This window comes from Zosterops lateralis (genome assembly GCF_965231275.1).
Source record: "Zosterops lateralis genome assembly, chromosome: 12".
Taxonomy (NCBI): domain Eukaryota; kingdom Metazoa; phylum Chordata; class Aves; order Passeriformes; family Zosteropidae; genus Zosterops; species Zosterops lateralis.
In genome coordinates, this window is record NC_139772.1 from 14,366,379 (window position 1) to 14,377,906 (window position 11,528).

Sequence of the window (11,528 nt, forward strand, 5' to 3'; positions counted from 1 at the left end):
TGGGTTATTCCATTTCTGGGGCAGGACCCAGCATTTCACCCTACAGGATCCTGCTGAGCTGGGACCAATAATGGTGCTCCTGGCAGAGCACTGGCTGCCTGGTGCCATTGGGGTTATGGAGGGGGATACTATGGCTTGGGACATCTCCGGGGACTGTCACTACCCAGCAGAAAGGGAGGCTGGTGGAGGACAGGGATCCAAAGAGGGAGACATCAAAGGGTGAGAATCATCCTCTCAGTGGCTGTGAGGCCAGGCAGATTCTGGCTGTCCTGGCTATGCCTCTTGCAAACACAGCACCACATTTCCCATCCCACCATTCCACTTCCAGCTGGTTGTGGATCATCCCCCTCCACCCAGTTGGGGCAGGGGCACCTTGCCAGGAAGGGGATGTTTCATCCTGGCAGCTTGTCATGATACCCAATTTAGGATGAGGATGCTCCAGCATTTGCTGGGCTGGTTAGGGCCACCAGCCTCTCGACAGGACTGTGGGAAGAAAGGGAAAGCACAAAGCCCAGAGTCAGTCATGGGAAGGAGACGTGGGGGAAACTACACAGCTCTGACGGTTGTTGCTGTTGCTGTGAGCTGGTACAGGAGGTCACTTGCCAGCCCACAGGAAGCTGTGAGGGGTTCCCAGAAGACAAATGAGGAACAGCTCTTGCCTCAGAAGTGGCCACAAGCCCTGGAGGAGCCTGGGGAGGAGCAGATCTGCTGGCATAAGGGGAGCAGTGTGGTGGGATTGCTGGGGGCAGCCAGGAGACCCCACAAAGTGTCATGAACTTGTTCCTGGGCACTGTCCTGCTGCTTCTCCTGCTGCCTGGTGAGTGACAGGTGAAGAGGGGACAGGCATCCTTAGCACAGGGGGTGCAAGGCATCCTTAGTACAGGGGGTGCATGGGCTTTGTGGGAAGGTTTTCCCATGGGAAGGTGTTCACCAAAAGACCATGTGGGGATTTCATCCTGAAATGTGGACAGACCAGAGGGGAGCATCCCCACTGGGATTTGCAGAAGTGAGCAGAGTTGGAGGCTTTGTTGCTGAGGGCTTTTATAAAACCTGAGATCAGCAGTCCAGGGTTTCCTTTGTGAGCCCCTCTGGCAGGGTGGACACTTTTTTTTGCCCTCACCAGTTCTGATCACTGTCTAGGTGTTTTTGAAGCCCACATAACTTCAGGACTGTTTCTTTAAAACCTGGTGGCTGCCAGACTCTCCTTGCTTTCTCTCTTCCCCTTCCCTTTGGACAGAGGGAGGGCTGACCCTAGATTTTGGTGTTGCCCCTTCCCCTTTCTACATATCCTCCTCTTCCAGATGTTGCCAAAGGACAGAACAGCTGTTCTGGTGAGTGGTCCCCTCCCATTCCTACCCTTGCTCCCAGTGCCCTGCCAGTGCTGTGGTGCCCAGTGGTCACCTGTTCCCACCTTCCCCAGACCTGGCCCGGGGTGATGAGCAACGTGAGTGCTGCAATATGACGGTGGAGCAGCAGAACCCAGGCAACAGCATCTGCCCCCTCCAGTGGCCCCTGTGCTGCCGGGAGCTGTGGCGCTCTGGGAGACGCGCTTGTGCCTGCCTGAGGGAGCAGTGGTTCAGGTAGTGGCAGGGGTGGCCATGACAGGGTTTGTGGGCTCAGTCCCCACGCCCACCTGTCCTACAGCCCTCTTGTCCTCCAGGCTGCTGCAGCGGGGGCAGCACCGACAGCTGGCTGGGCTCAAGAGGTTGCTCCTGAATGTCAGCAGGGCTGTCACCCATGATGTCCTCATTGCTTTCTCCCCCACAGCGGTGAGATGTGCCCCTCCCTCTCCCTTGCTTGGAAGGTCCCACACCTTCCAAGCATCCCTCAGCCCCTTCTCCAGGGCTTGGTGTGCCCTGCTGTGCTCTTCTTCCTCCCTTGTGGGGTTGCTTCAACATCCCTTGGAAAGGAGTCACATGAAGTGGTGCTTGGGAGGAAAGAGCCCTCTCCAAGGAGCCATCCCAGCAGACCAGGTGGTCAGGGGGAGTATGAGGTAGGAAAGGAGGAGAGACATGTGTGATCTTGTGCCTCCTGCCCATCCAGAGGCTCTCCCCAGGCTCTGGATGTCTCAGGGGATTATGTGTGATGGTAGGTAGAGAATCTGCTGGTCCCACTCCCAGCTCTGCCCCAATAGATGCTGTGTGCTGGGGATGAAGTTCTTCCCTTCTGCCCTCATGGCTCCTGCTGATGTTGCTGAGCAAACCCACCTGGACAGGGCTGAATTCGTGCCTGGAGCGAGATTGGTGGGTTCTGAACAGAGATGTGACCCAGCAGCAACAACCTCTCACTGTTCTCTGCCACAGGGCCCCAGCAGGCTGAACACCACAGGGAAGGAGAAGACAGGTAAAATCCACCTCCCCAGGGAGATATTCCGGTCCCTGAGAAGCAAAATAGTGCCTGTGGTGGTGACAGTCCTCAATATCCAGCAGTTTTACATGTTCAAGGTATGGGCTGGCATTGCCAGCATCCTTCATGCTGCCACCAGCACTCGCTACCCACCAGCTCAGCTCTTGCAGCGTTTCCCCTCCACAGGAAGCCAACCAGACAGCACAGATCTTGGATAACACCGTGGTGGGCATCACAGTGGGAGAGAGCAGCATCTCGGGGCTGCAGGACCCTGTGCAGCTCACGTTTGCCCACAAGGAGCTGCCCCAAGTAAGCCAGCCCTGCCTGCCCTCCATCTCCCTCCCCTCCAGTGCCCCTCCCCGTGGCATCGGCTGATGCTTCTCTCCCCCACTGCAGAGTGTCACCCCTCAGTGCGTCTTCTGGGATCCCAGCAAAGGTACCCCCTGCTCGGGGCAGGTGTGGGGCTGGGCACAGAAGCTGTACCAGCACTCACAGCTGTTCCCCCGTGCCTGTTGCAGGGCAGGCAGGAGGCTGGCGCAGCACTGGATGTGACACTCAGCCTGGGGACAAGGGGACAGTCTGCTCCTGTGACCATCTCACCTTCTTCACCCTCCTTCTGGTGACAATCCCCCTTCCTGCAGCTCCTGCTTGTGCCCTGGCAGTGCTGCCTGCCCACTTTTGTGGCCCCTTGGGTGTCATGAGTAGCCACACAGGGACAATTACAGCTGTTCTCAGGAAAGCCAAGGTCCCAAAACCAAGCCCAGCCCCTGCTCAGGAGGGCAGCAGCAGGTCAGCTGAGCTGGACAGGCTGGAAAAGCCCCCAGCCTTGTTCAGGCTCTGGCACAGCAAGGCTTGAGGTCCCATACCCTGGTGGAGACTCCCAGGAGGGTGCTCATGGTGATCCACATTACCCACACCTCATCCCACCTCAGAGCATCTCCTCTGAGCCACCACTCATCTGCTTCCCCTGGAGATCTTCTGGGGGCTGGTGTGGGGTCTCTGCAGCAGCCCACTGGGGTTATCAGCCCCATGGCTCTGGGAGCTGCAGCTCAGGTTTTCTAGGTTGGTCCAGAGCCTGTCTAACCCAACATCTGCATGTTTGGCAGAACCAAGTTCTGGATGGCTCCACAGCAAAAAGTTTGATGGCTGTTGCCACCGCTGGCTGTGGGGTAGCCATGGCTTTCTCCATCTTCACCATGGCCTTCTGCATCTTCATAAGGTGAGACATGCCAGCAGCTCCATGGGGGCTTGTCAGGCTGGGAGAGATGTGAGGAATGCCAGTGCCTCTGCATGGACCTGCTGTGGTACAGCACGAGGCCCTGCTCACCTGTAACCCCTGCCTTTCCTGGTCCCTGTGGGGACCCTCAGGTGCAGGTTCAGGCTTGAGGAGACCGTCCGCATCAACCTGGGGCTGCACGTGAACCTCGTGGGCAGCCTGTTCCTCCTCAACCTGGCCTTCCTGCTCAACAGTGGGCTCTCTGGCAGGACCCACCCAAGCACCTGTAGGGTCCTGGGGGGGCTCACCCACTACTGCCTGCTCTGCTGCTTCACCTGGACGGCACTGGAGGGCTGTCAGCTCTATCTCCTCTTTGTCAAGGTCCTTGGCATCTACATCCCCCACTACCTGGGAAAGCTGTGCCTGGTTGGCTGGGGTGAGCACCAGCAACGAGAGATGGGGGGTGAGAGGGGCAGTGGGAGGTTTGGGTTGGATATTGGGGAACATTTCTTCACTGAAAGGGTGGTTAGGTACTGGAACAGGGTGCCCTGGGCAGCTGTGGAGTTACCGTCCCTGGAAGTGTTCAAAAGATGTGTAGATGTGGCACTTGGGAACATGTAGCAGGGCTGAGTTAATGGCTGGACTTGATGATCTTAGAGGTCTTTTTCAAACTAAACAATTCTGTGATTGTGTCTCTTCTTCCAGGCTTCCCTGTTCTTGTGGTGGGAGTGGCAGGAGGTATTGGCAGCTATGGAGAATACACCATCCAGACCACTGACCACCAGGTCATAGCCCACCTGTGCGTGTGCCACTGCCCACAGGGCTCAGGTGGCTTTTTGGCACAGGGAGGGGCAGCTCAGTCTTGCCAGGAGTGCAGCAGTCGGGGATTGCACCCATCTAGTTTGGCTTTGCACCATGCTTCTGCTTCTGCTTTCTTAATTGCCATTGCAACACATCAGCCACCCTCACCTCTCAGGCTGAGCCTCCTCAGTCATGCCTGCTGCCCTCCAGGACATGGAGGGACATCCAAGGTCCAGGAGCTTGTCCAGGCTCCCTCCCAGCTGAGCAACACAAGGGCACCACTGTCCCCCTTCTCCACCCCGGCCTTAGAAAATCCCCCCAGGGGAAGGCTCCCATGGGTGCTGCTGAGGCTTGCAGGACTGCTGGAGGCACCACGGTTGTCTCTTTTTAGGTGCTGGATCACTTCCAAACATCTTCTGGTCCACTACATCACCAATTGTGGCTACTTTGGCCTCATCTTCCTCTTCAACATGGCTGTCTTCGGGGTGGTGACCCAGAAGAGCTGCAGCTTGCAGGGCACTGGGGCAGTGCAGGGGTACCATAAGCCCTGGAAGGTGGCTCTGGTGGCAGCAGGGCTCTTCTGCCTGCTGGGAGCCACTTGGGCCCTGGCATTCCTTACCTATGGCATCTCCTCCACCCCTGTGCTCTACATCTTCACCATCCTCAACTCCCTCCAAGGTCAGTACTCACTCTGAGCTGGGTTCCCTGGGCTTCGGTGGGGAAGATGGAGGAGGCAGGAGCCAGCCTGGCTGTGGGTTGACCAGGGATCCCAAGGCACCAGTGTCTTCCCAGCACTGTCATGCCCTTCCTTTTGGCAGAGCACATCAAGCAGCAGGTCCCAACCACCAGCATGGAGCTGCTCATGGCTCCCAATTACACCCACTCCACCTGTGGTGGTTTTCCTCCAAGAAAGACATTCCTTAGCAGAGGACTAGGGACATCATCCACTCAGGGCATGTCCCAGCCAAATGGCTCATGTGAAGGAAGGGCAGAGGCAGGGCTGAGCTGAGGGAATCCCGCGGAAGCAGAAGGAAAGTGCCATCAGCATCCTGACAAGATGCTTCCCACTGTCTCCTGCTGCTGCTGAGTGTTTATCTTCCTTTCCCTGCAGGAATCTTCATATTCATCTGGTTGGTCATCCTCTACTACCCAAAGACAAAGGAGACCACTGGTTCCCTCTCCTACATCATCAGACATGACAAAACCACCACAGCCTCCCAGGACTAGCTCCTGGCTGGACCAGCTCCTGGCTGGACCTCTCTTCCTGCCTGCACCTGCATCCATTGAGAGCAATCTTTGATCCTGGCAGATGCAGCTTCCTCGCAAAGGGAGAGATCAGTTAACCATGCCTCAGTTTACCCTTCAGTGGGCATGATCCACCTCATGGTGGGCTCTTTGCTTTGTCCCTTTCATTTCAGTGGGCTGCCCTGGGCAAGGAGCTCCAGTGATGATGCTTCTGCAAAGTCCCGCCAGGCTGCAGTTCCATGGTCTGCCCCTGATCTCATTCCTCAGGGGACAAGGGGGAAGCCCACAAAGCACCTGCCTTCAGCCAAGATGGAGCCATCACCCTCTTTGCTAGAGGTGGCCTTTGGTGCTGAACCAGCCTGGCACTGGCTGGCACAGTGAGTTTCCTGCCACTGGAGGGGGAGGATTGACTTGCTCCAGCCCAGATGTGAGAGGTTTGCATCTTCGAATCAGCAAAAAGAAGAGGAAACCCATGAGCTTCTGCAAAACATCTTGCTCTCTGGCAGAGATCTGCTGCATGTCCTTCCTGCATAACAGCCTCTGGGGCCAGCAGCAATTCCCCCATGGACATTGTGCTCTAGCCAAAATGCACATACAGCTGCCTTGCAGGGCAACTTTTGTCATCTCCTGATCTGTGTTTTGGTATTAAATCCCTACCAGCTGTCTGAGCACTGTGAGTTTAGTCTTTAATACCTAAAATATTGTTTGTTATTTGCTTTACGTTAGGGATGTATCAATGAGAAAAGTCTTGCTGGCAATTTGAAGAGAGAAATATCATGAATGAAGGGAGAAATCACTGTGTATGGGTGCACACACATGTGTGAATGCACAAGCAGCCCTTTCTCTGCTAACACTTCATTTGTGTGGCACAGAACTATGCAAAGACCAGCTTTGGTAGGGCAGGTATCTAGACTAGGGTACTTCCATCTCCTCACACACCAGGGTGACTCTGTGGGGAAGAGGGAAGCAGCAGGAAGGACTCTCCCACCCCTGGGCACATACTCTGGGTTTAGAGACTGTGGGCCCACAGGGGAGAAGGTCCAAGAGATGCTACTGGGAAATAAACACTGTGATGCCCCTCATCCTTCAAGAACTATTTGCACCCAACCATTACCCCCTTCCCCAAAACACCCATAAAGACACAGCACGAGCCTCTCTGCTCCTGTCACATTTATTGGGACACAGCTGTTTCCTAAACCATTCTGCGCCCCACGCTGACGGCCGCCGCAGCCACAGTGAGCACAGCGAGCACACACAGAGGAACGAGGGCCCTGGAGAGCCACGGGCTGGCTCCTGCCGAAGAGGAGAGAGATTGGTTATGTATCTGGGTCCACTGAGCCAGCTCTGAGCCCTGGCAAGGCATCTCTTGACTGGGGATAGGTTCAGGGAGGTCTTCTCCCGTGACAGGCAGGAGCCACAGGAGCTGGGGGTACTTTGGGATCCTGAGGGCACTGACAGGACTCGGTCACCTCAAATGGCCTCCACCCACCCCTGTTGCCTGCAGCTCAGCATGCCTGCCTGCTCTGAGCCATGCTGTGGGTGGGCTTGCCCCCAGCCCTGCTCCTGGGCTGCTGCTTGGACCTGACTGGATCTGGGCTGACCTCAGTGCTCAGGAGGACATACGTACCCGCCAGGTCCTGCTGGGCACTGCTGGAACGACGGGTCTCTGCTCCCGAGGAAGGAGCAGCCAGCAGGAGGATGGGCCCGTAGGAGACGATCCTATTGTAGTCGTCTGCCAGAGCCCGCCTCTTCCTCCAGTGTCTGGGGCATTGCTGTCAACAAAGCCAATGGAAGGGTGATGGGAGGGCAGGAGAGAAACACCCTGCACCTGGGCCATCCTGTAGATGTCCCTTCCTTTCCCTAGGAAGAGGGAAAGGAGATCTCTGGGGAGTTCAGGCCCTTGCACCTTTGGTTCAGGGCACTGGGCTGAGCTGCTGATTCTGGAGGTGTTTATTTTGTGAGGCAGCCAAAACCAGAGCTGGTGAAGGGAGGTCCCACACCCAGCCAGGGGGCAGAGCAGCAAGGGAGCTCACCTTGGCACAGGGCTCTGGGCCATCAGGGAGACAGAGCTGGACACGGCAGTGCAGGAACACCTCAGGGTAGCCAGCAAACCGGAACATCTGGAAGCTGAACTTGGCACTAGTGCTCTCTCCAATGGCATTCAGATAGGCCACCGTCTCGTCATGGGGACACCTGGGACACGAGGACTGCATCAGTGGGTGGCAAACGAGGTGGAGCATCCCAGCCTGGGATACCACATCCCACAGGGACTGGGTGCAGCCCACAGGCTTAACTGAACAGGCCAATTTGTGTCTCAGTCCTTGACACACTGTGGTGCAAGGAGACTGGATGTGCTGGGGACACTCCACTCACCCCTGCTCAATGAGCTTGTGCTGCGTGTCCTGGTGTGGATCCACACTCGGTGTGGCCCAGCAGTCCAAAACACTCAGCAGGAAGTACTTGAGCTGGTGCTGCCCTTCTATCTTCAGCAGGACATAGAGTGTGTCCGTGAGAGGGATAGCCATGCTTGGCAGGTGGTAAGGCTCCAGGTAAGAGGGGGACTTGTACAATCTCATGCTGACGTTGAAGTTTCCTTCTCTGACCACAAACTGAACCAGCCTGAGAGGAGAGATGATGAGAGCTCACAAATAGAACAAGGAGGTGGGAAGGACATAGCACAGGTGAAGCCACCAGTGTCTGGCTCTCAGAGGCCTCTAGGGCTCCCCAGGGCCTTTGCAAATTGTCTCACTGAATCTACTTTTCTCCAAGCTCAAAGACACCATGTCAGCAGCAAGGCGAGATGGGACACTCACTTGTCAACAGGAGTGAGAGCGAAGGGCAGTCTCACAACCTGCTCGTAGGCGTAGATGCAGGAGAAGTGCACCTCCAGCTGAAAATTCCGGGAGATCATGGCCCTGTGGGCCTCCTGCTCTGACTTGATGACATTGGAGTATGAGACATGGGAGCTGTTTTGCTGGAACGACACAGAAATCAAGTCTCCAGACCACAAATAAAGCCACACACAGAGCTGCAAGTTCAGAAGGCACAACTCAGCTATAGCTGCTCCAGGCCTGGATATCTGCTGGGGTTTCAGCTTTGTGTCTGGGGGCTGCTGGCACAGGAGTCAGTACAATGTGCACAGGTGAGCACTTCTGTGCAATGTAGACCTGGAGCACCATTTCATCTGCACCCTTCCTGCTCCATGAAGCAAGTCAGGGACCAAGGGGATAAGGCTGCAGAGTTCAGAGATGTCTCCAGAAAGCTGAGGGCTGTTACCAGCTCACAAAGAGACTTCCAAGCCTCCTAAATAAGACAAAATGTGCTGCCAGCAGGGGTTTGGCACAGGCAGAAGAGCTTTCTGACATCCTCAGGGAAGACTTTCAAGGTGAATGAGAAATTTTCAGCACCCAGATATAAAAGCTTTTGGGATTGCCCTTTGCTGTCCCACCTCACTATGTCTGCTCCTCTCCTGGCTTCAGAGCTATGGATCCTCACCTGGATTACTGATCCACAGGCAGTGTGGTTTTCACCTGTGAGAGTGGCTGCAAAAAACAGCTCACCCTCTTCTTCCTTCTCTGAGACCTTGCATTCCTGATTCCTCAAGTGGACAAGCTCCAGTGGGATTTTCAAGAGCTCAAACACCTCCTTCCTCACCATCATCTTCATGTGCTCTTCCTCGCAGGCCAACTTCAGTGCCACATCTGGGGAAAAAAGCCATCTGCAATAGCAATAAGGGGGAGGCCTGAAGGAGCCCTAGGCCAGCTGGAGGGTGGCACAGTCCCACTGAGCTCAGCAGCCTCGTCCCAGCCTTGGTGCAGGCTGCTGTAGGGCTCTTCAGAGACACTGGGCAAAAGACAGCCTGGTCCACTTTGAGGGCTGTCCACACAATGCTCACAGTCTGTCTAGGGCACCAGAGGGATAGGGACCCTCTCCTCCAGAGGAAGAAGGTACAGTTTTTGGCCAGTGTCTGGAAGGGGCTTCATTGTATCTGTGCCAGGGTGATTGTGCTTGTTCTGAAACTGTGAGGCAGCTGTGCCCTGCAGCATGCCCTGCCAAACCATGGACAGCCAAGGAACTAAGGCTCTTGGGGAAGAAGAAAATGGCCTGTGGTTCGGTCTTGTACCAGCATGTAGTCAGGATATGGTTGTAATGGTGCAGAATGCACCTGAACCAGGAGCTGGGATGTGCTCCAGGAGTGGGGAGCAATGGTAACACCAGTGCACTGTGCCCATCACCCTTCCCCCTGGTGCCCATGGACAGCCTGGGGAGGGCTCACCAGCATTCCCAGCCCTACCTTGGCAGAATTCCCCTGTGAAGCCTGGCTTGCAGCTGCAAACTGGTCTGTCCACAGTCACCTGGCACTGCCCCTGGTGCTGGCACGGGTTTGGCAGGCAGGAGTCTGGGCTTCTCTTGACACGGAGGGCAACCTCTGGCTTCAGGCCATGGATGCTTGCCAGCTCACCTGCAGCAAAGGAAAGGGAAGAGAGATGACATGCAGCACGAATATCTCCCTGATGAGAGCTTTGAGAACTCACCCTAGTGCAGGAAGCTCTGCACAGCTCTCAAGGGATCCTCGCCTGGAGCCAGAGCAGGCACATCTGAGGAAGAACCTGCTGCCTCCGCTTGCTGGGAGGCTGTGAGACCTCCTCAGCCTGGCTGTAATCTGGACCAGAGCTATGGGGCCTGTCACTGTCACTGTCAGGAGCACGGTGGCACATTGCAGCACCTGTGCTCATTTCCGTGGGTTACACACCCTTCGTGGCTGAGGTGGATAACCTGCAGTGGTTTCTGCCTATTTTGCTGGCTCCTAGACCCCAGTCCCTGCCTCACTGAGCCCTATTCTATTGTTCTTCTTAGCAGCCTTCAGCAGCACCCTGAACGAGGAAATTGAACATGGATCAGATGAAGGTTTGACTTTTCCTTTCCACACTACCCATCCCGTGACCCAGCAGGGACAGATCATAGGAAGACTCACTCTTGTTGCCTTCACAGCCAGCCAGGCAGAGCACAGAGAGCAGCAGCAAACATCTCACAATCCTTTCCTGAAAAAAACAAGCAGGTTCTGGATAACTGAGATTTGTTATCATGCTCACTGGAGATGTTTGCAGTCATTCAGAAAGACTGAATCCTCAAGCATGGGTGGAATAATTTCTGGACTGTATTTCTTATATTCCATGGCCTAAAGTATTTTTCCACTCCAAAAGGCCAGATCAGCCTTCTTTCATCAGGTTAATGGAAGGGTCAAACACTATCCTGAATTTAGGTAGCTATTTCAGAAAGGAGGTGGGAGAAACCAGCCCAGGGATGTGCTGGCAGTGATAAAGCCACATTTCAGTGGCAATTTGAGTAAAACTGCACAGCTGAGACATCAGTCTGGGCTCCCCAAAGAGGAAAGGAGTTAACCTCTTCCCACTACTGTTCTTTTGAAGAGTTAGGATCTGCAAAAGGAACCTCACTGTCCCAGTAAACTGTATCTATAACAAGGAGACAATGGGATAATAAAACAAACCCAAAGCCTTGAACATGACTGAAATTAGTGCCAAAAAGACACAGATTAAGTCAATCTCCTCTGTTGGTACAGATAATGTATTTCTTTAGGGAAATTATCGGCACAGTGCTGGATTAGCCCTGGACACCAGATACTGCTTATCAGAGATGTGGATGTAAGTCAGCCAGACTGGTGGCTGGGCAATGCTCAGTCAGTGCTCTGAGAGCAGGGCAAAGCCAGTGCCAAAAGCCCCCTCATACAGCCCACACATCCCCCTCTCCACTGACCCTGACCACCAGACTGCTGGACAAGAAGAGTTAATTCCCCGACTGCTCCTTGCTCACCGCGGCAATCCTGGGAGATCCCACCACCCCGTTCTGTTCCCGCTTACCATTGCCAGGCTGCTCTCTGCTCCTCCATCCATCACTGCCC

The 11,528-nt window shown here is 55.2% G+C and overlaps 2 protein-coding genes across 2 annotated transcripts; one reads left to right on the top strand and one right to left on the bottom strand.

The window, feature by feature from the left end:
• Window positions 1-70: 70 nt before the first annotated feature.
• On the top strand, window positions 71-6,270 carry ADGRG3 (adhesion G protein-coupled receptor G3; the record flags this gene model as incomplete). Its single annotated transcript, XM_083869950.1, has 14 exons — window positions 71-101; window positions 719-817; window positions 1,302-1,331; window positions 1,421-1,580; window positions 1,661-1,769; window positions 2,304-2,444; window positions 2,533-2,655; window positions 2,743-2,782; window positions 2,865-2,965; window positions 3,453-3,565; window positions 3,715-3,998; window positions 4,268-4,361; window positions 4,755-5,041; window positions 5,475-6,270. The coding sequence occupies 14 exons, from the start codon at window positions 71-73 to the stop codon at window positions 5,588-5,590; spliced, it is 1,728 nt and encodes a 575-aa protein (XP_083726076.1). The 3' UTR covers window positions 5,591-6,270.
• A 530-nt stretch (window positions 6,271-6,800) lies between these two features.
• Window positions 6,801-11,520, bottom strand: LOC310914054 (uromodulin-like; the record flags this gene model as incomplete). Its single annotated transcript, XM_083869951.1, has 9 exons — window positions 6,801-6,901; window positions 7,236-7,380; window positions 7,642-7,801; window positions 7,982-8,227; window positions 8,422-8,582; window positions 9,104-9,309; window positions 9,903-10,070; window positions 10,584-10,650; window positions 11,488-11,520. 9 exons carry the CDS (start codon window positions 11,518-11,520, stop codon window positions 6,801-6,803), a joined length of 1,287 nt encoding a protein of 428 aa, XP_083726077.1.
• Window positions 11,521-11,528: the final 8 nt, after the last annotated feature.